Source organism: Vombatus ursinus, unplaced genomic scaffold (genome assembly GCF_900497805.2).
Source record: "Vombatus ursinus unplaced genomic scaffold, bare-nosed wombat genome assembly UNPS02014786.1, whole genome shotgun sequence".
Lineage (NCBI taxonomy): Eukaryota > Metazoa > Chordata > Mammalia > Diprotodontia > Vombatidae > Vombatus > Vombatus ursinus.
In genome coordinates this window covers 34,674,005-34,697,341 of record NW_020954564.1, presented here as the reverse complement: position 1 = coordinate 34,697,341, position 23,337 = coordinate 34,674,005, and the positions used below count along the sequence as shown (strand labels likewise).

The following is a 23,337-nucleotide window of genomic DNA, read 5'->3' as shown; positions in this document are numbered from 1 at the left end:
ATCATTTCTCTCTCTGGAGATAGCATTTTTCATCATGGGCCTTTGGAATTGTTTTAGATCATTATCTTGATCAAAGTAGCTAAATCTTTCACAGTTGATTATCCTTGTAATATTGCTGTTACTGTGTACAATGTTCTTCTGATTCTGCTCACTTCCTTCTGCATCAGTTCATATAAATCTTTCCAAGTTTTCCTGAAACCATCCTGCTCTTCATTTCTTATAGTACAGCAATATTCCATCATGATCATATACCACAACTTGTTCAGCCATTCCCCAACTGATGGGCATCTCCTAGATTTCCAGTTCTTTGCCACCACAAAAGAGCTGCTATATTTTTGTACGAATAGGTCTTTTTCCCTTTTCTTTAGTCTCTTTGGGATATGAACCTGGTAGTGATATCCCTGGGTCAAAGGGTGTGCACAATTTTATAGCTCTTTGGGAGTAGTTCTAAATTGTTCTCCAGAATGGTTGGACCAGTTCACAACTCCACCAACAGTGCACTAGTGTCTAAATTTTTTCACATCCCTTCCATTTGTCATTTTCCTTTTCTGTCTTATGAGCCAATCTGATAGGTATGAATTGGTATCTCAAAGTTGTTATGATTTGCCTTTATCTAATAGTAATTTAGAACATTTTTTTTCATGAGACTATTGATACCTTTGATTTCTTCTTCTGAAAACTGTCCGTTCATATCCCTTGACCATTTATCAACTGGGAATGGCTTATATTTTTATAAATTTGGCTCAGTTCTGTATATTTGAGAAATGACGTCTTTACCAGAGAAACTTGCTGCAAAATTTTGCCCCATTTCCCGTTTCCCCACAATTGGAGCCAAGTAAACTCAGAAGTCTGTCCAAACTTTGAGGTTCTGTGAGTATCAGTTGAGGGGTCTGGTCTGTGAAAGCAAGCAAGGAAGTGTTCAGGCTGGAATTCCTGACCAACTTCTTCAGGGCAGGGTTAAGAATATGATTAGTGTTAAGGGGGACCATTGTTACTTTTCAGGATCACCGGATAGTGTCCCCAGAAACTGACAGTGGCTTTGTGGGATCTGAAACCAGCAGGATTTCTCCATTAACCCAGACTCCAGAGCACCAACTTTCCCATACCAGGTATAGCAATTCACACTTCTGGCTCCGTTACCATGGTTCCTGTCTCTTTGGGATGGCCTCTGATCTAAGGAATGCTCAGGGCTGTGTGTGTTGGGGAGGTAGGTTGGTTAGAGGGATGGTGGTAGAGTGTGTAAATAATTGCCATGGGATAATTGTTTAGGACAGAACACAGAAGAGTAAATTGGGTGCAGTGGAAGGAGGAAAGACAGTGGGTATAAGAAAGAAGACCCTGGTGGTGTGGTAGAAATAGGGCTAGATTTAGTTGAGAACTCAGGTTTGATTCTCAGCTCTACCACATGAGAGCTGTGTGTCCTTGGTAAATCACAGCATCTGACTGGCTGGCCCTTGAAGTATATTCATTTGCAAAATGAGGGAGTTGTATGAGATGATCTCTAAGGTCCCGTTCCAGCTCTAAATCTTATGAACATGTGAACCAGATATCTTTGCTTGAGAGTATGTAGGCTAAAAGCACATGGACATGAGCTATCATAATGCATTCTCAGCACAAAGCAAGAGTGGGCCTACTGACATTTTTCTTCATGTCACAGTGTGTCTTTTGGTACCAGTGACCCGAGGAGATTACCCCAATCATCTACAGCATGTCTACCCCAAGCTCCATCCTCCCACCATCCAGGAAGGGACAAGCCTGTTATCAGAGTATCCTCTGGGCTCAGCACATCAGGGGCCCAGGCCCAGAGGTCGGACCCAATGCCTATCACTCCCCCAAAGAAGTGGACAAAAAGCTTCCACCACAAAATGGGACCAGGTACAAAAATGGGTGAGTGGACATGGCATGTAAGAAATTTTTGGGTGACAGTTTAGCTTCATAGCACTGCCCAATTACAAGGTCCTGAGGCAGGGGTGGGGGTAGGGAGGAGAGAATTAATATATTCCCTGTAGCCCACGTCCTTGGAGGCTGGGCCATTGCTGGGCTCCCTCTGGTAATTAGTTCAAGAGGATCTGATGGAGCATGTCCCAATCTGTGTCCTTTCCCCAAAACAGTGACCTCAAATCTACAGGCATGCAGATTTTTTGACTCTCAGATTAGTAACTTGCCCGAGACTAATTTGCAACCTTACCCAATTCCTTTCTTGTCTCTCCTGGTATCTGTTCCTTATCAGCTCACTTGGACGGTGAGGGCCATGATAGGGCCCGTGAACAGCATTCCCACGGCAGAGAAGATGACCAGTCTCCTGCTGCCACCCCTTCTGATGAAACTCCTCAAGAGGCAGCACAGCACCCACTCAGCAACCTCATCTCCCGGGAAGTGAGAGAGTGAGTCCTGCTCGACCATTTAAGTGATAAAGTTGTAGAGCAGGCAAGGTGACTAAAGGTCATCTAGTCCAGGATGCCCATTTTATAGATAGGGAAACTGAGGCCCAGAGAACTAAAGTGACCTTGCCCAGGGTCACACAAGGAAGTGAGTAGAAGATTTCAGGAGTCCCAGTTCAATGGTTTTTAAAGTTAGGCATCACTGCCTTGAATTCATGCTTCTTATTTTTCAGGAGAAGTGGTTCAGGGTGTGCAGCTTTCCAGATACTGAGATTCCCTGTTACTACCCTTATCCTAGAGGGAATGCCTTGGCTGGAAAAGAAAACGTTGTTTGACTGCCTTTTTCTCCCAATCGTACTATGTGAGAATCTCTGCTGTGTTCTTAGCCAAATACTGTCTTTCTGCTGAGAAATCTCAGATAAGCAGTAGTTTTAAATGTGTTCTGTTGGTTTCCATTTTATCTGCTTTTGGCGAGTGGCATACATTTCTCTGGGCTGTTGGGATGTAGCTATCAGGATAGACAAACATGTTCCTCCATGAACCACCTGTTGATCCTTCTATTCTTGAGACCCTCTTATTAGATCATAGATCACAGAATGTTGAACAGAGAAAAGACCTCAGAGCCCAGCTACTCTGACTGCCTCATCTTGAAGCTAAGGAAACTGAGGCTCAGAGGGGGTGAGTAATTTGCCTAAGGTCACACAGCTGGGAAGTAAGTGACAGAGGCAAAGTTGGACCTAGGGCCTACCCCAAAGTTAGAGCTGAAAGGGCCTCTGATGTTACCTCTTCCAGTGCCTTCTTCTCTACCAGGGATTCTTAACTTGGGACCTGTGGACTTTTTTTCCCCCTCAATATATTGATCATTATGTTTCAATATAATTGATTTCCTTTATAACTCTTATGTATTTTACACATTTAAAAACATTCTTTTGAGAGGGGGTCCATAGGCTTCACCAGATTGCCAAAGGGATCCATGACATACATATAAACGCACATGCACACACACACACACACACACAAACCATTAGGAATTCCTCAGAATCAAGACAGAAGAGCATGGAAAGATATAGTTCACAGATGAACGGAGGCGTTCAGAGGCAGCTAGGTGGTGCAGTGGATAGAGTTCTGAACATGGAGGCAGGGCGACCTTAGTTCAAATCCTGCCTCAGACACTTACTAGCTGGGTGTGATTCTGGGCAAGTCACTTAACCACTGTTTGCCTCAGTTTCCCCATCTGTAAAATGGGGATAATAACAGCACCTACCTCACAAGGTTGTTGTAAGGATTAAATGAGATAATATATGTAAAGTACTTTGCAAACCTTAAAGCACTCTATAAATACTAGCTGTTATTATTATCCTTCCCAGGATGAGCTCCTGTGTGGGGAGCGACTAGACAAAGAGACCCAGAGTCTAAAGCGTTCACCCCCAGCAGCATTTGCTGCCATCCTTGGAGTAATGAACTGGGAGTCCAACAGCCCATGAATTAGAGGGTTAACAAGCCAGGCCAATCTAAACCTGGGGCCTAATTCTCTTTTATCTCCCTGACTGACCCAGATCCTTTCCCCTGTCAGTGACCCTGAGAAGCAAAAAGCCAGACGCTCTGAGCTGCCCCAGAGCTCCTGCCCAGCCAGTGGTGATTGGCTGGAATGCTGTCCCCAGCCCACACGTGTTCCCATTATACATCTCCTGATTATGTAGCCTTAACAAATGTCTCCATGGGGATTGCTAGGGAACTGGTGCTTTAGACACATGTTGCTCCTAGCAGATTCTAAACTCTGACTCCTCCAAGGCGGTGGAGCCAGGAGATGCACAGGCCTCTAAGGCCTCTCCTCCCCGTTCTTTTGGTCTGAAAAGAAGCATCAGGAGCTACCATATTGGGAGAAGAGCTGACCTGGTGTTAGGGGGACTGTAATCTCTCAGGAACCTGGCTGAGTCAGGGAGTTTAGAGGATCTGTATTGCTCAGGAAGATGGCCATGGCAGTTCCAAAGATCCTGGATTCCTCTGCCTTGTGTGTATGAGTACTGTGCTCATGGGGGCGGGGAACCCACTTAAGAAGAGGGCCCAAGTTTCTGTTCTTAGCAAATGAATCTGATTTAGAAGGAACATAGCATCTGGTGTAGTGAGAAGAAAACTCAGATTTGAAGGCTCAAAGGACCAGGATTCAAATCCTGACTCTTGCCAACTTGCTTGATGGACTCTTGCTTCACCTCTGTGTCCTCACTTTTTTCATCTGTAGCATAAAGTGATTGGACTACATGATCCCTTAGGTCCTTAAGTCTGTTTCAGTTTTTTATAGCTCCACTCCAACCCCATTTTAAAAGATAAAGAATTGGAGGTACAGATAGTGAAAACTCCTTTCCTGAGGTCACAGAACAAGCTAGTGGCAAAGTTACAGATTAGAATCCAGGTTTTGTGACTACCGGTCCAATGTCCTATGCTACCCCTATAATAGAAAACTAAACACTATTTCAATTCAGACTCTGGGGAGAGGAGGAGATGGGAAAAAGGGAGCTGGTGAATTAAGATGACCTTGCAGGCAGGGATGTTGTAGTCATTGGGGCATTTTGTCCACATTCTACCAGCCTCGTGAGCAGCCTTTGTTATTCTCGTCAGACTGCTCATGTTTTGCACCAGCCCACTGGTCTCTCCAGTTCTGTTGGTGGGGATAGCAAACACTTATGATGAATTCCTCCTCCATCGTCCAGGGGAGGATGTTGAAAACAACTCTCCTTTCCCACTCCTTCTGGCACTTGTGATATCTATGTGGAAGCAGCAAGGTGTCACGGAAAAAGCCCCAGGATTTGGAATCAAAAACTGGGTTTGAATCCTGACTCTGCCACTTACCATACCATGTGTGACCTTAGGTAAATTACTCATGCTCCTCTCAGCTTCACTTTCTTCATCTGTAAAATGAGGGAATTAAAAGAGGTGATGTGATCCTCTGGAGGATATATGATCCTCTAACCTATGAGGATCCCTAAAGGACCAAGGGAAAGGCTATCATTCCCCCCCCACCCAATTGGTCTCAACAGAAAATTATCCTTAACTGATCTAAATACAGTCAGATTTCTACTAAACAGATAACAACCAGACCCTTTCATTCTCATCCTACCTGCATTATCTTCCTGTACCCCTCAGATGGGCAAAGAGGCATCATGGGAAAACCAACTGTTCAGAATGCCCAGTAGCTCTCTGTTAGAATGTCTGCTCCTTGAGAATTGGGTCTGGGATTTTTGTTTTTGTCTTTTGCCTTTTGTATCCCCAGTGCTCACAGCACAAAATCTGGCTCATAGTAAGTGCTTCATCAATGCTTATTGATTGGTTGGTATATTAGGAAGGGCTCAGGGAAGACCCCTCCCCCTGCCCCTGGTTAAAGAGATTGGAGTGGGTTCTTTCCTGTGAGGGGAAAACAGAAAAGAGAAAAGAAGCAGACCACGAGTTTAACACCCTGAGTCCACTGAGGAAGATGCCAAGTTGCATACATGGCCACTGTTTTTCTCAGTGACCTTTCCCTGTTCTTCTCTTTATGGTATAGCAGAAAAGGGTCAGATGAACTGAGCTGAAAGCCCAGCTCTTCAACTTATTACTTGTGTGACGTTGGATAAGTCACTTAAATTCTCTGGGCCTCAGTTTCCTCATCTATAAAATGGAGAGGTTGGACTAAGATGGCCTCTGACGTTCATCTGGCTCTAAACCTGTGGTCCTATGATGCGCAGAAATCACAGGTATGTCAGGACCACAGACACGGGCCCTCCCTTAGTACCCGACACAAAATAATCACAGGAGCACTTTAGCTTTCCCCCGTTGCACTCTGTTCACTAACTCTGTTTCCATGACAGCCAAGCTATCCGGGCCCTGCAGCAAGAAGTGACCCGACTCCGAGAGAGGATAGAGGCCAGCTTGAACAGCCCACCTCAGGACACCTCGAGTCATAACTTCCAGCAAGCTACCAGGGCTCAGAGCAGGCTTGCAAAAGAGCCCTTGGCTTTGGGGAGCTGTTCCCACACCAGGTGTGTACATGGGGATTCAGAGGTCACCTGATAGGACCCATGCTTGAACAGCTAGCTACCACATCCCCAACAAGTGGCCCTCTAGGTTCCTTTTGAAAGGCCATTGCAAAGGTGAACCCACTACTGTTAGCAACACTGAACCCATATGGCTCCAAAACTGGAGTCAATTGAAGCAAATCGAATTCCCTTTTCACACTCACAACCCTTTAAATACTTGTTGTTGTTGTTGATCTGGGTCCAACACTTCATTACCCCACAGACTATAGCATGCCAAGCTCTTCTATCCTCCACTGTCTCTTCATCTGTTCAAGTTCATGTTTATTGTTTCCATGCTACTATCGATCCATCTCATCTTTTACCATCTCCTTTTCCTTTTACCTTCAATCCTTCCCAACATGAGGATCTTCTACTCCACCCTAGTCCTGTCTTCCCCCAAGTTAAACATCTTGTTCTTTTAACCCCCAGTCCTTATTTGACATGGTCTCTAGTTACCTCAGCATCCTCATTGACCTCCTCTGAATGTATTCCAGCTTAGCAGCATCCTCCCTAAGATGTGGTATCCAGAACAGAACACAATTATCTATTTGAGATCCTCATCCCAGGACAGAGGGATGAGGGTGACTAGAACAGATCACAATACTCTATACATGGCCTGATCAGGACAGAGGATAAAGAGGTGGAACAATGCTGTCCCCTCGCTCATTCTGTTCCCTGTGGCTCTGTCGATGCAGCTCACTAAAGGGGAGGAACTCAGGCTTTGAGTTAGTTCAGCTTCCTATTTTTCCACTGAGAGCATTAGTCTCCTTGCCACCATGGCACTAGGCACCTAAAAAAGGGAGTGCATCTTCCCAGTTATCTGAGGATTTATTGTCACAAAGGAGCAAGGGACCCAGGGGAACATGGCTGTCAGCTTTTAGGAAGGGGATGATGAGTTTGTATGTAAACTGCCCTTTCCTTTGGGTTGGGCGCCATCTATTGATCCTACTGTCCTTGCAATATTTGATAGCCAAGATCAGTTATAAAAGATTGTATTTCTTATGTTTAATATGATTGTACATGTTTAGCCTATATCAGATTGCATGCCATCATGGGGATGGGGGAGAATTTAGAACTCAAAATCTTATAAAAATGAATATTGAAAACTAAAAATAAATACATTTTGAAAAGATTGTATTTCTTAGCAAAGTCCCAGGAGGTGACATTGTCATCTTTTTGCCTTTTACCAGTAAATCTGCAGAGAGATACCAGAGTGACAGTGGAGATACAACTCAAAACAATAGCACAGTAAGGGTGCAGCTGAGATCCTCCTCTGTGCCCTGGGAAGAGCCCCAACCAGCCCAAAGTAAGTGACCTCTAGAAGAGGCTGCCTTTCTTTGTTTTTTTTTTAAAATTATTTTTGGTTTTAAATTCTCTTCCATCCTTCTCTTTACACATTGAGAAAGCAAGAAATCTGATATTCAATGTGTATATGAAGTCAATTAAAACATTTCTACATTGAGGCTGACTTTCTAAAGGTTAGTATCTGAATTAGAAACAGAGCTGAGAAAACTGTTTCTCCAGCCCCAGGCACCTTTACCTTTGGAGGACTGGGCTGGGTCCTTCGAGCAGATTTGTCTTGTGGCGTTGGTGGAAGGACCACTGGCCTGGGAGTCAGGAGAACTGGGTTCAAACCCCCAACTCTTGACATTTACCAGCTTTGTGGCCTTGGACAATTCACTTAATCCACCATAAAATTATAGATTGAGAGCTAGAAAAAGGACCCTAAGCAATATCTAGTCCTACACCTTCATTTTACAGGTGAGAAAATGGCAGCTCAGAGAGGTAGGACCTTGTGTCCAAGGTCACAAACCTAGTAGGTAGCAGAGTCCAGGATTCACATCTCTTTAATGTGACTCCAAATTACAGCTTTCATGCCATCTCCCTTAGCTTCTATTTCTACCTTTGTAGAATGGGGATGATATTTTCTCTGCCCACCTCAGAATCATGGAACTTGAGAGTCAGTCTCAAGGAACCTCAGTGACCCATAGCCCAAAAAGGAATCTCTACCATAACAAACTTGACAAGTGGTCTTTATGTGAAGACTTTCAATGAAGAGGAACCCACTAAGCTCTGAAGCAGCCCTTCCATTTGAGGATAGCTCTCATTGTTTGGAAGCTTTTTCTGACATCAAAATTGGATTTTCCTCTTTGACTTCTACCTATTGTTCCTGATTCTGTTCTCTGGGGCAAAACAGAATGAATCAATTCCCTATTCCACGTGAGAGACCTTCAAATACTTGAAAACAGCTACCATATCCCCCTTGAGCCTTTTTTTCTCAGGCTAAACATCTTCCAGCTCCTTCAACCTATCTCTATATGACATGGGCCCACTGTCCTTCACCATCCTGGTTTGTCCTTCTTAGAACATATATATTGTCGCCCTGATAGATGTCCTTCTTAAAGAGTGAGGTTCAGAAATGAACCCATCAAGACTGTTGTGAGGAAAACACTTTGTGTGTAACCTTAGCATGCTGTGTAAATGTCACTGATGATGGTGATAATGGTGTGGTATTGGGAGAGGGTTGGGGAACCTGCAGCCTTAAGGCCACATGTGGACTTCTAGATCCTTAAGTGCAACCTTTTGACTGAATCCAAATTTTATAGAACAAATTCTGTAAAATTTGGATTCGGTAAAATTTGGATTCAGTCAGAAGTCCACACTTAAGGATCTAGAAGGTCACATGCGGCCTCAAGGCCGCAGGTTCCCCATCCCTGTATTGGGACAACAAAGACGGTCCTTCATTGGAGTCTTATTAAATGTAGTTCTGTCTCTAAAGAGCTAATACAGCTTCTTACCACCAGAAACAACTTGGGAAGGAGGAAAATCTGACTCATTCAAGTTGCCTCTTAACGAGGGTCCCTGAGGCAAGGTGCACTGATACTCCTGTCCAAGCAGGGGACAGGAGCCCTTGGAATTGTTTTTCTACAATCGTGGAGAATTTGAGAACACCTTCATGGTTGGTCCCTCTCATGACCTTGGCACATATTGGTTAGATGCTGGCTGGAGTCAGAGGTACCATTTGTAGCCACAAAACAGAATGAAAACAAATTGGTCCAGTGGCCCCCAAGTGCTTACCCCAATTTCCTCTCATAAGCATTTATTGAGGTCTTTCCTTTCTCTAAGGCCCAGCTCAGGCATCCTTTCCTCCATGAAACCTCCCTGATTCCCCCAGTTAAAAACAATCTCTTCCCTCATAGTTCTCCTTTGCTCCTATCACCTTCTACCTTCTATCATTTTTATTTAGATACAAGTTGTATTGCCTACCCCCATTAGATTAGAATAGAGAATTTAGAACTAGAAGAGACCTTAAAAACCCCATCTAGTGCATCTTTGGAATTTTACAGATAAGGAAACAAGGCCCAGAAAGGAGAAATAATTTACTCATGGTCACACAGGCGGTCATACCCACTGACACAAGAATTTGAGTCTTGGCCTTGTGGCTCCAAAATCCTGTGCCTTTTCTTCTATATCATGCTGATTCCTTAAGGGTAGGAACTGTGTTGTTTTGCATTTTTCAGGAAGCATATATTAAGTATCTTCTGTGTGCCAGGCATCGTGCTAGACACTGGGATATATAGACAAAAATGAAAGTCTCTGGGCAGAAGCAGCTTACAGTCTATGAGGGAGGGGAGAGCAAATGTACCCATATAAGTTTGAGCAAAGTGTGTACAGGGTCAATACAGAGAAGTTGGGGGTGGTATAGGCACTAGCAACTGTGGGGAACAGGATATGTCTCCTATGGGAAGGGGCTGCTGAGTTGTGCTTTGAAGGAAGCTCAGGCTTCTGTGAGTAAGAGGTGAAGAGAAAGAGCATTCCAGGCATGGGGAACCAGCCTGGGAAGAGTCAGAGAAGCATGAAATGGAATGTCATATACCAGGGAAGAGGAAGACATTTGGTTTGACTGTAATGAAGGGCATAAAGGGGAAGTAATGTGAGATTGGTCCGGAAAGTTGGGTCACAGCTAGATTATGACAGGCTTTAAATGCCAAATGAGAGTTTGAAGCAAAAGGGAGCCACTGAAGTTTCTTGAGCAATAGAGTGCCATGGACAGACTTGTCCTTTACAATGATTGATTTTACAGTTGTATGGAGGATAGATTTGAGAGAAGAGAGCCTAGAGTTGGAGAAGACAATGAAAAGCTGCCATAATGTTCTGGCAAGAGATGAAGAGGACTCGAATTAAGATAATGACTGGGTGACTGAAGACGAAGGGATAGATGCAGGAGATGTCACAGAGGTAGAATCAGGAAGACTTAGTAACCAATTAGATATGAGGAGTGAGGATGAAGAGATGAGGAAGAGTCCACGGTTTCTACTCTGGGTGCCTAGAAGGCTGGTGGTGCCCTCCACAGAAACAGGGATGTTAGGAGGAGAGGTGAATGTGTGAGTGTGTGGGTATGTTTGTGCACGTAGGAATATGCTTTGGACGTGTTAATTTTGAGATGCCTTTGGGACCTTCAGGTGGAGCTGTTCAACTTTCAGTTGGTGATGTGGAATCTTTGTCCTTTCCATGCCTTGTCTGCAATAGGCACTTAGTGCATTTGTTAAATTGAATATCAGCTTCATTTAAACGTTGTTCATTCATTTCAGTTGTGTCTGACTCTTAGTGACCCTATTTGGTATTTCCTTGGCAAAGATACTGGTGTGGTTTGCCATTTTCTTTTCCAGATAATTTTACAGATGAGGAAACTGAGGCAAACACATTTAAGTGACTTGCCCAGGGATCACACAGCTAGTAAGTGTCTGAGGCTGGATTTGAACTCAGGTCTTCATGACTCCAGGCCTGGAGCTCTATCTACCTAGCTACCTAGCTGTCCAATTAGAATATTAATATGTCCCAATTCCTAATCCAGCCAACCACAGGTATGTATCATCCTAAAGGTGAAACAGCTCCATAGCAGGGTACTATCTCAGACATGGTACCATTGGAATATTCTCTCTCTCTCTCTGTCTCTTAAGAGTTTGGAATAGTGGGATTTGGAAAAATGGAAAGAAAGGTTAGGTAAAGAAGGAAGTATGAGAAGCAGACCAACACCAATCTCTTCTTCAGACATCGCATTTTATTTTGCATCTCTCAAGTGCATCTATCAAGGGGTTTGTAATTTTATTAGTAATAGCATTAATAATAACATTTCTAGAGCATTGTACAGTTTATAAAGCACTTTTCTTACAACAACCTTGAGAAGCAAGCAGTGTCATAACTATCACACCCTTATTTTGACAGATAAGTAAACTGAGGCTTAGAGAGATTGTATGAATTATCCAAGATAACGTAGTTCAAAGTGATGGAGTCAGAACTTGAACTCAAGTCTTCTGAGTCTGTGTTCACCACTCTTTCTAAGACATCACACTTCCTTTTCAATTTTCTTTGGGAGCTATGGCTTTTTTTTTTTATTTCCAAGTAATTTTCCCAGTTACATGTCAAGAAAATTTTTAGTATTCATTTTTACAAGATTTTGAGTTCCAAGTTTTCCTGCTCCCCTCCTCCTAAAATGGTAGGCAATTTGATATAGGTTATACATGTGCTATCATGTAAAACATTTCTGTATTAGTCAGTTATGAGAGAAGAAACAGATCAAAAGGAAAAAAAACCATAAAAATGAATAAAGTAAATGAAGAATGTATGCTTTGATCTGTATTCAGAGTCCATCTGTTCGTTATCTGGATGTGGATAGCATTTTCATTTGTGAGTCTTTTGTTTCTTGTGTTCATTGTGTTTCTGAGAGGAGCTAAGTTATAACACAATGTTGCTGATACTGTGTACAATGTTTTCCTGGTTCCGCTCACTTCACTTTGAATCAGTTCACATAGGTCTCTCCAGGTTTTTCTAAAACCATCTTGCTCATCATTTCTCATAGCACAATAGTATTCCATCACAATAATATACCTCAATTTGTTCAGAAATTCCACATCAATTTCCAATATTTTGCCACTGTGAAAAGGGCTGCTATAAATATTTTTGCACATGTTAGTCCTTTTCCCTCTTCTGTGATCTCTTTGGGATACAGACCTAGTAGTGGTTTTGCTGGATCAAAGAGTATACACAATTTGGTTGCCCTTTGAATATAGTTCCAAATTGCTCTCCAGAATGGTGGGATAAGTTTACAACTACACCAATAGTGCTTTAGTGTCCCAATTTTCCCACATCCTCTCCATCATTTATCATTTTCCTTTTTTGTCATATTAGCCAATCTGATAGATGTGAGGTGGTGCCTCAGAGTTGTTTCAATTTGTATTTCTCTAATCAAAAGTGATTTAGAGCACTTCTTCATGTGCCTACAGATAGCTTTGATTTTTTCATCTGAAAACTGCCTGTTCATATCCTTTGACCATTTGTCAATTGGGGAGTGACCTGTTTTCTTATAAATTTGACTCAGTTCTTTATATATTTGAGAAATGAGGGCTTTATCAAAGACGTTTGATATAAAGATTGTTTCCTAGCTTTCTGCTTTACTTCTAATCTTGGTTGCATTGATTTTGTTTGTGCAAAAGCTTTTTAATTTAATATACTCAAGATTATTTATTTTATATTTTGCAGTGCTCTCTATCTCTTGTTTGGCCATTAATTCTTCCCTTATCTATAGATCTGACAGGTAGACTATTCCTTGCTCTTTTAATTTGTTTATGGTGTCATCCTTTATGTCTAAATCATGTACCCATTTTGACCTTATCTTGGTATTTGGTGTGAGGTGTTGGTCTATACCCAGTTTGTGTCCTATTATTTTCCAGTTTTCCCAGCAGTTTTTGTCAAATAGTGAGTTCATATCCAAAAGGTTGGGGTCTTTGGGTTTATCAAACACTAGGTTACTACGGTCATTTATTACTGCATCTTGTGTACCTAATCTATTCCACTAATCCACCACTCTATTTCTTAGCCAGTACCAGATAGTTTTGATGATTACCACTTTATCATATAGTTTGAGATCAGGTATTGCTATACCTTCCTTTGTGTTTTTTTTATTAATTCCCTTGATATTCTTGACCTTTTGTTCTTCCAGATGAATGTTGTTGTTATTTTTTCCTAGTTCTATCAAATAATTTTTTGGTAGTTTGATTGGTATGGCATTGAATAAGTAAACTAACTTAGGTAGAATTGTTATTTTTATTATATTGGCCCCTCATACTCATGAGCAATTGATATTTTTACAGTTGTTTAGATCTGACTTTATTTGTGTGAAAAGCGTTTTTTAATTGTGTTTATGTAGTTCCTGGGTTTGTCTGGGCAGGTAGACTCCCAAGTATTTTATATTGTTTACATTTATTTTAAATGGAATTTCTCTCTCTATCCCTTGTTGCTGGGCTTTGTTGGTTATATAAAGAAATGCTGATGATTTATTTAGGCTTATCTTATATCCTCCAACTTTGCTAAAGTTGTGAATTATTTCAAGTAATTTTTTAGTTGATTCTCTAGAGTTCTCTAAGTATACCATCATATCATCTGCAAAGAGTGATAGTTTTACTTCCTCATTGCCTAGTCTAATTCCTTCTATTTCTTTTTTTTCTCTTATTGCTATAGCTAATGTTTCTAGTATTATATTGAGCAATAGTGATGATAATGGGCATCCTTACTTCACCCCTGATCTTATTGGGAAGGCTTCTAGTGTATCTCCATTACAGATAATGTTTATTGATGGTTTTAGATAGATACTGCTTATCATTTTAAGGAATGCTCCCTTAATCCCTGTGCTCACTAGTGTTTTTTAATAGGAATGGGTGCTGTATTTTGTCGAAAGCTTTTTCTGTATCTGTTGAGAAAATCATATAATTTGTTGGGTTTTTTAATTGATATGGTCAATTATGTTGATAGTTTTTTTAAAATATTGAACCAGCCCTACATCCCTGGTATAAATCCCACCTAGTCATGGTGTATAATCTTTGTGGTATGTTGCTGTAATCACCTTGCTAGTATTCTATCACATGGGCAGAATGCATGCCTCATTGGACAGTGTTTCCTCCATAGATGTTTCTGTCTGAAATTGCCTCCATTCACCATGAAATGGAGAAACCATGAACATTTAGTGCCAAGGTCACTAAGAAACTCCCACTGAAGCACAAACTAATTGTCCTTTCTCTTCTACCAATCTTGCTACCCTCCACTCCCTAGACATCTTTAGGTGCCAAGAACATACTACATCCTTTGCCTAACATGGCCTTAGAACTAACCCCAATACTGAGCCAGGAGAGGACAGAAGGAGGAATCTTTTTAGGCTTCTCTTGGGTCTTGATATTGGAGATCAATTTTTTGTTCAAGTCTGGTCTTCTCCTTATGAAAGCTTGAAAACCTTCTATTTCATTGAATGACCTTCTTTTCCCTTAAGAATTACAAGTATCATTTTCCCATGTAGGGATGTAAATAGTTCAGCTCCATTGAATTTTCTCTTGAAGTATTATGCTTAATTTCACTGGGTAGGTGATTCTTGGTTGTAGTTGTTGCTCCTTTGCCTTCAAGAATATCCTGTTCCATGATCTCTGATTCTTTAATGTTGCAGCTGCTAAGTCCTGTGTAATCCTGATTGTGGCTCCCTGATATTTAAATTGTTTCTTTCTGGCCACTTGAAATATTCTTCCTTGACCTGATAGTTCTGAAATTCGGCTATAATGTTCCTTGGAGTTTTTATTTTGGTATCTCTTTCCTGAGGTGATTGGTGGATTCTTTCAATGCTGATTTTGCCCTCTGGTTCCAGGATATCAGAGCAGTTTTCCTTGATAATTCTTTGAAAGATGCTGTCCAGGTCCTCCTTTTGAATATGACTTTCAGGTAGTCCAATGATTCTGACATTGTCTCTCCTGAATCTATTTTTCAGATCCATTGTTTTTCTAATGAGATATTTTACATTTCCTTCTATTTTTTCATTCTTTTGAATTTGTTCAATTGATTCTTGATGTATCATTGAGTTATTAGCTTCCACTTGCCCGATTCTAACTTTTAAGAAGTTGTTTTCCTCAGTTAGCTTTTGTACTTCCTTTTCCATTTGGCCAATTGTGTACTTTTAAAGGAGTTGTTTTCTTTTTCCAAGCTATTGACTCTTTTTTCATAATTCTCTTGCATCACTCTCATTTATTTTCCCAATTTTCCTTCTACCTCTTTTATATGATTTTAAACTCCCTTTGCGCTCTTCCATGAGTTCTTTCTGGGCCTGAGACCACTTCCCATTTTTGTTTGGGAAAAACAGGTGTTTTGCCCACAAGTGTTTTGACATTGCTGTCCTCTTCTGAGTTTGTGTCTTGATCTTCCCTGTCACCATAATAATTTTCCATGGTCAGATTTTTTCAGTTGTTTTTTGATCATCTTTTGTGACCTTTTTCCTTTCTTTTAAATTTGATCTCTGCTCCCAGGGTCAAAGGGGCACTGTCTCAGGCTTCTTGTGTCAGGGGCTGCAGGCCCTGGCTGTTTACCTGGTGCTGCACTGGTGTTGCCTTGAAGCCCATGGGGGACCTTCATGTCTGGTGTTGCACTAAGGGGGTGGGTTGAAGGGTGACTGGCTATTCTGGAGGCCACATGGGCCTGGCAGCTTACCTGGTGGTAAGCCAGAGTTCTAGTGAAGTCAGTGTGATGTTTCTGTGAGAGAGTTTTGCTATCCACACCTCTGATGATTTCTTCTGGTTCTTTTGGACTCTAGCCATTCCAGCTTCAGAGTCAGAACAATCTATATCCAGGATCCAGGCTGAGGAGAGCAGAGGTGAGGAGCAGAGCCCCTCAGACAGAATAAAAGGAGGAACCAAAGGGAAGCAAACAGACACAGTCTACTTTCGGGGCCTCTACACAGGTGAGAGAAAAAAGGAGCCATTATACTGAGGTGGGAAGGTATTCCAAGATCTTCTTCATTTCAAATGATCCCACATGCTGAAGCCTGATTCACTGGCCTTGGGGCCAGTCTAGGTAAAGTATTAGAAAGATCTTATAAGGGAGGAGAAAATATGTAAATGGTATGTGTTATCAGTGAAAATAATTAATGTTGTTGATCATAGATACTAAAGAACTAATAAGAAAATAAGAAAAAAACTAAAAACACTCATTAAACTGTATCAAAAATATTAATTATGGTTGCTTATGTGAATTACAATTTACATATCAATAGAATGCAACAAAAATGATTATAATGTGTCATTAAATTTGTGTCCTACCTGTCTTGGTCAGAGAAAACAGATAAAGAACCCCCTGCCCAACCCCACCCCACCCCTCCTCTTAGCACAGGGGCAAGGAACTATGTTTAGAGGTTGTTACTTTTGCTTGATTGTTTTTCATTATAATAAGGGAGGTTTCAATTCAGTTTGAGGGAGAGGTTGGTATCCAGAAATGACTGACATGAAAGCAAAAGGCATCAATAAAACTTATTTTATAAATGAAAGGAAGGAAAGAAGGCTAGAAGGCCCACTGGAATGCTGGAATACCTGGGGACATCTCACATTGAACACTTCTGCTCCATGACCTTGGCTCTCACATAGCTTCAGGTTGTGGCACAAAAGAAAATCTTTATTTATTCTCTGCTGTTCCTTCCCCTTTTCCTTCTATGTGACTCCTGACTTTCAGGAAAATATAAACAAGTAGAAGACTTTGAGAAACTGAGGCAAACCCAAGGAGGAATGTTCATTCAGGGAGAAAGTTCCCTGTATCATGAGATAGTGTGGTGGTAAAGTGGAAGGGTTTGGAGTTAAAGGATCAAGGTTTGAATCCCAACTATGACCTTGGACCTTAATGGCTCAGAGTTTCAATGTCCTGAATGTTCTCAAAGGTACTTTTTACGGTTCTAAATCTATGATCCAGTGGGCTTAGGACCCTGCAATAGGGCCATTCTAAACCAAACCAGAACCACAGGGACCCAGGTCTGGCAACTTGATTCTATATTTTAAGATAAGTGCCAGATTGACCAATAACCAACAGGTGACAAGCTTGTTCCATACTTAGGGCTCATATCACTGGTGATAACATGATTTCATCATGAGCTTTTGATTTCTAGATCTGCATCCATTTCCATGGTGTGGCAAACAGTTACCATTTTTGGTTTGTATCCCTAGGTCACGAATATTCTGTCAAATCTTCCCAGCGCTTCCAGGCAGACAATAATTCTCATTCCTGCCCCCGCTGTCACTCATTGAGGAAGAAACTTCCAGGTAACGACCATTCCTGGGGTCTACCCAGGATAAGCCCAGGCCAGGCCAGCCTGCAGAGTTAACTTTGACTTCCAGGAGCTCTCTGTATTAGTAAGAAATACATATTAGTAGTGTTGGAGCTCTTATCCTAGGGATCTGGGCAATTAATCATTCACTCAACAAAGTATTATTTCAAGCAACTGTTGTTTGCCAGGCACAGTGCTGTGTGCTGGGGGTGGGGGTAGGGGGTGGGGGGGAGGGTAAATTAACAAAATTAACAAAGATTAAACTTCTCACACTCAAGAAGCTTATATTCTATCAGATGTGCAGTATGCATGCCTCATTGGACAATGTTTCCTTCATAGATGTTTCTGTCTGAAACTGCCTCCATTAACCATGAAATGGAGAAACCATGAACATTTAGTGCCAAGGTCACTAAGAAACTCCCACTGAAGCACAAACTAATTGTCCTGTCTCTTCCACCAACCTTGCTACCCTCCACCCCCAAGACATCTTTAGGTGCCAAGAACATACTACATCCTTTGCCTAACATGGCCTTAGAACTAACCCCAACTCTGAGCCAGGAGAGGACAGAAGGAGGGATTTTTTTTTTGGACACAATTCTTTTGCCCATATTGAGCTCAATGAGAGTAAATCAAGGACCCATGGGCTCCTTTAATGATTGCTTTTCATTTTTTTAGACAACACTCTCAGCAAGGATCCAGAGGAACTTTTTCCTAGTGACAGCATGAAGAAGACCCAGTGTCCAATGTGTCACAGACCCAGGAATCCCACAGAGAGGGACAAGGAACCCTCTGGTAGGACAGAAATTGATTCCTTACTCCCCCCTCCTAAAAATGTTAAAGTCACCTTGAATTTGAGGTTCTTGTCTGTGTTTCCATAACATAAAAAGCCTTTTTAGCAAAGACAAGTCAATCTCTAGTCATCTATTATACAAAACAGGACAGAAATTGGGTTATAAGGGAGAGAAGAGCTGAGAGTTCCTCTCTTAGGAGTCATGGACCAAGTAGGCATGGGCAGAGCTGTTAGTCTTATCCACCGTATAGGAGCTAGATTCGGGGTGTATGTGTGTGTATGTGGAATTCTCGCGCTAGAGCACCACAGTTCCATCCTCTGACAACAGGAGGCATTAGAGATTTTTGTATAGCCCTAAGATCTCCAGTGTCATCTTTCCTGGGGCCAGATCAGATAAGAATCATGAAAGAGTTCAGAGGTCTACAAAAGCCTCTGTTTCTAAGTTGTATCAGCTGTGCCATTAAGATTTAGCCATATCTCCTGGCCTCTTTTTTGTCTGTCTTTCACCCACATTCTGTCACCCTCTATTTCCTCAACTATTGTTGACCCAGACCCCCTCAGACAAGACAGGTACAGCAGAACAGAGCTGAGGAAGGAGGATGGTGATGGGCAGATTTGGGAGGATACTGGAAGAATAGTAGCAGAACATAGAAAGAAACCTCTAACCACACCCCCAATTCTCTCTCTAGTCCCAGTTCCCCAAAGGGAGAGAGGGAGCCCAAAAGAGGAGCCATCTGAACATCACCTACTTAGGGTTCTGATGTGCTTCTGCTAAGGTGATTCAATTGAGGCCTGCGCTGTTCATCTGTCAAAGACCCTTAGAGCCTTAGGATCTTAGAACCCTAGAATCTCAGTCAAGAAGGCAGATGTCCTAGAGGTGAAATAATCCCATCTCCCACCTGATGCAGGTATCTCCACGTCTCCTATCCTTCTTCTCATGGCAAGGTAATGCTCAACTGTCTTTGGTGCTTATCCTCCCCACAGGGATAGACAAGGGCACACAGAAGGGAGCACCTCTAAGTTCTGGCCCCGCTCGGAAATCTGAGCAACGTCAGCAGCAGTCGACGTCGCCATCGCTTCCTCATCCTCCTGGAGTGTGGTATCTAGCACCCCCACTCCCAGCTCCAGCGGGGGCAACCTTCGCTTATGTCCCACCGGTTCCTGTTGTGCCTTATTCACCCTCCACATTGTAAGAACCATTCTCTTCTCCTTCCTGATGAATATGGACTCTTATGTCCTAGCAATTTTGCTAGGCTCAGGCAGGGCCTACTGAGTAGATAGCAATAATGCCTTTGTCTTCTTTTCTACATGTAACATACAGCAAGGTCCTCATTAGTGCAAACAGTGAACCCTGTGAAGTGGTCACATGATTTAAGTTTACACTATTCAAAGTTATATGAAATTATATAAAAAAAATGAGTAATTAATTGTTCTTGGCCCAATGGAAGTAGGCAATGAAAATCCAAATAATGCCAGTCATTTCAGGGGATATGTTATTTTCATTAATCCAGACCTAGCTATGACATAAATTCCAACTCCATTCAGAATGCAGAATGACTAGATGTGATGACCCACACTGATAATGCTTGCCATGGGGAAGGCTAAGGCTCATGGACCACTTGTGCTCAGGAGTTCTGAGCTGCAGTAAGGCGAAAATCAGCTCATTCTCCTTAGGAGTCAGGCAGCCATCTAAAGAGGCAGCCTGGAGATGTCTGAACTGAACCAAGTAGGACCCAGAGCAGCTGGTCCTAGTTTCTGTGTGATCAACTGTGTGCTCAGACCAACAGTGTCCTAGTAAATGTTTCACAACTGGCTCTCTTTTAAAAAATTCACACACAACAGATTTTTAAATCTGCATTGTTAATATTTTCTGCATTGCTTTCTTAAGCCTAGACAATCAACAAAATGATAAATCAAATCCTGCTTTGTAGGGAGGGTTTGCTGATTTCTAAGGTGTAAATGCTGACACTGAAGACAGTAATTGACTCTCTTACCGTCTGGCTCCAGGGCATCATCAGTTTGGGCCCATATGTGGTCCCTGCACCCAGACTTCAACCTGCATGAGATAGGAAATCCCAGTCGGGAAAGCAAAACAAAAGTCAGAAACAAACAAAAAAAAGCAGTGTAGCATGGCAAAAGAAGCAATATTTGTAGCTGGTACTTTCTATATTCTTGCTACATTTTAGAGATGGAAAATCTGAGGCCTAGGGAAGTTAAGTGACTTAACCAAGGTCATACAGAGATGTTGTTCAGTTGACCTGGAAGCGGGAAGACCTGAGTTCAAATCCAGCCTCAGGTGTTTACTAGCTGTGTGACCCTGGGCAAGTCACTTAACCCTGTTTGCTCAGTTTCCTCGTCTGTAAAATGAGCTGGAGAAGGAACTACTGTAGTATCTTTGCCAAGAAAACCTCAAAGGAATACTCAAAGACTTGAACATGACTGAAATGACCTGAAGAACAACAGATATATATATATATATATATATATGTGTGTGTATATATATATATGTGTATATATATATATGTATATGTGTGTGTGTGTGTGTGTGGACATGTATATGTTATACATATACATAAACACACACACACACGAAGTAATTTTGAAGAGGGAGATCAGACAGTAGCACATTGGCTAGGGGTTCTTAACCTTTTTTTTGTATCTTAGACTCCTTCAATAGTCTGGTGAAGCCTATGGACTCCTCAGAAGACTTATTTTTAATTCATAAGATAAAATACATAAGGTTGTAAAAGAAATTAATTATATTGAAATAGTCATCCAAATATATATACAAATATACATATATATTTTTAATAGTCAGCATTTATATTGCACTTTAAGGTTTGCAGAGTGATTTGCAAGTATCGGCTCACCTCATCACGTGTCAATAACCCTGACAGGTGCTATTATTATCTCCATTTCATAGATGAATTCACAATTGCTCCATCTTAGGCAGCCTGGGAGCCCTCCCCTACCCTTCCCCGGGGGCTCAGCATATTGGAGTCAGGCTTAGTGCAAACACTTAATTGGCATCTCAGAACTCCTGTGCTCAAGCAATCCACCAGCCTCAGCCTAGCCCAGCAGTAAGGGATTACAGGTGTGGTCTACCACACCTGGCCCAACCCCATTTTACAGATGAGGAAACTGAGACTCAGGGAGGTTAAGTTGCTTAACCAAGATTACACAGCCAGTATGTGTCAGAGGCAGGACATGAATTCAGGTCTTCCCGACACTGAGGCACTGTACCATGCTGCCTTTCCCTAATCATTCATCTACTGTATTCAAGGCCCCACGCTAGATCATCGAAAAATCAGGGCCAGATAAAAGTCATGAAGAACCTTTGCCACCATTCCCCCACACAACCTACTTTCTTTTCTACTGACTATTTGATTAAATTGGAGAAACAGTAATAATGTGGCTCTCACTAAAAAAAAAAAAAATATGTGGTTCTCAAAAGGATATTGGAGAGGATGCCTGAGAGCTAGTCCACACTAACTACCCTCCTTAAGCTTCTGGTTTTTTCCTTTGTTAAATTGTACTTCATGGTTTCCATGGTTCCTTCTAGCTCTAATATTCTGGCACTACCTGACTGACTGACTGAATGACTTGACTTACTGGCTGACTGGGTTAAAAGACCTTGGTTTGACTCTACTATGCCATATCTATGACCTTGGCAAGTCCTTTCTTCTTTCTGAATCTATTTCCTGCCATGCCAACGAACATGCTGGACTAGAGCAAGGGTGGGAAACCTCTGGCCTTGAGGTCATATATGGCGCTCTAGGTCCTTGGGTGCAGCCTTTTGTCTGAGTCCAACTTTTACAGAACAAGTCCTTTTATTAAGGGGATTCGTTTGTGAAGTTTGGATTCAGTCAAGGGCTGTACTTGAGGACCTGGAAGGTCACATGTGGCTTCAAGGCTGCAGGTTCAAGGATCTCTGAGGTTCCTTCCACATCCTACATTTGTCTAAATTGAGAAATCAGAATTTTGTCCCCTCTTCTCTCCGCTCTCCTGGTAGGGGGCTAATGAGCAACAGTCTAAGCACAAATCTAAAAGAAAGAGGGGAAAAAACCCAAATGGTCCAGAGACTCTATGGGAAATGAATGATCAATTTCAAAAGATCAAAAAAATGCACTATTGTTTATTGTTAATAATGGGTCATTACCCTTCCACTTCCTAGGTCTAAGCCTTCTGATCCTTTTGTCTGAGCCCTTCTAACTAAAGAACATAACATAGAACGTGTCCTATTCGTGGGTATTCTATTCATTGATCAGGAACACAGACATTTCTAATCCAAGCACTCTATGCTTCATTATATTTGGCTCATCCAAGATTTATGGTCCAACAGAAGGGGATCGTTTAAGTTATGGACAATGTGGTCCTTGTGGTTTTTACCATTCACTTATTTATTTTGCATCCCCCCAGGTACTATTCCCCAGTAGCACCTACCTCAGCTTCCTCCCCTCTACATTACTCCAGTGGTAAAAAACCTGCCAAGGTGAGACCTTTGTCTCAGAGCCACCGAACTCCAACTCCAATTCCAGGCCACCGCTGCTTGTCTGAAATGGATCTTGTTGACCTGGATGACCTCAGCCTGTCCTTGAGCCAAGCTGTGGAAGCAGCCAAAAACGTTGAGCTCACCACCAAGCAAATGAGTCGGTCTTTGTCTGCTGACCTGCACAGAGCCCGAGGTCTAAGGGGATCCTGCCTCTTTTGACAGGAACTGACTTAAAAGGGAAGTAAGAGGGCAGGACATTTGACTTCTGTTTTATCTAGCATGGTAGACTTCTTGCAAGAGCAAACAAATGTTCTGGAAATACTGGGGGAAAACCCTTCATTTGGATGCTAAATCAGCAGGAGACGACAAGCTTATTTTTTTAATTCTTTTTTTAAACAAGAGAACAACGTATTTTTTCAAATATGGACTGACTTTTCAGTCCGAAGTCAGCCACCAGCTGTGTGACGCTGAGAATGAACTATGCTCTCTGTACACAAGAACTCTGG

At 42.0% G+C, this 23,337-nt stretch overlaps 1 protein-coding gene across 3 annotated transcripts in view; it reads left to right on the top strand.

The window, feature by feature from the left end:
- LOC114047095 (AT-hook-containing transcription factor-like) overlaps window positions 1-23,331 on the top strand; it is a 70,460-nt gene extending 47,129 nt beyond the window's left edge. For all 3 annotated transcript variants that reach the window (XM_027867819.1, XM_027867820.1, XM_027867821.1), the window contains 10 exons: window positions 1,003-1,109; window positions 1,658-1,887; window positions 2,231-2,384; window positions 6,224-6,394; window positions 7,621-7,736; window positions 16,053-16,199; window positions 17,449-17,544; window positions 18,225-18,341; window positions 19,324-19,528; window positions 22,759-23,331. In XM_027867819.1, coding sequence (XP_027723620.1) covers window positions 1,003-1,109; window positions 1,658-1,887; window positions 2,231-2,384; window positions 6,224-6,394; window positions 7,621-7,736; window positions 16,053-16,199; window positions 17,449-17,544; window positions 18,225-18,341; window positions 19,324-19,528; window positions 22,759-23,050 — 1,635 coding nt within the window. In that variant the 3' untranslated portion in view covers window positions 23,051-23,331. The remainder of the gene's footprint in view (window positions 1-1,002; window positions 1,110-1,657; window positions 1,888-2,230; window positions 2,385-6,223; window positions 6,395-7,620; window positions 7,737-16,052; window positions 16,200-17,448; window positions 17,545-18,224; window positions 18,342-19,323; window positions 19,529-22,758) is intronic.
- The last annotated feature ends 6 nt before the right edge of the window (window positions 23,332-23,337 follow it).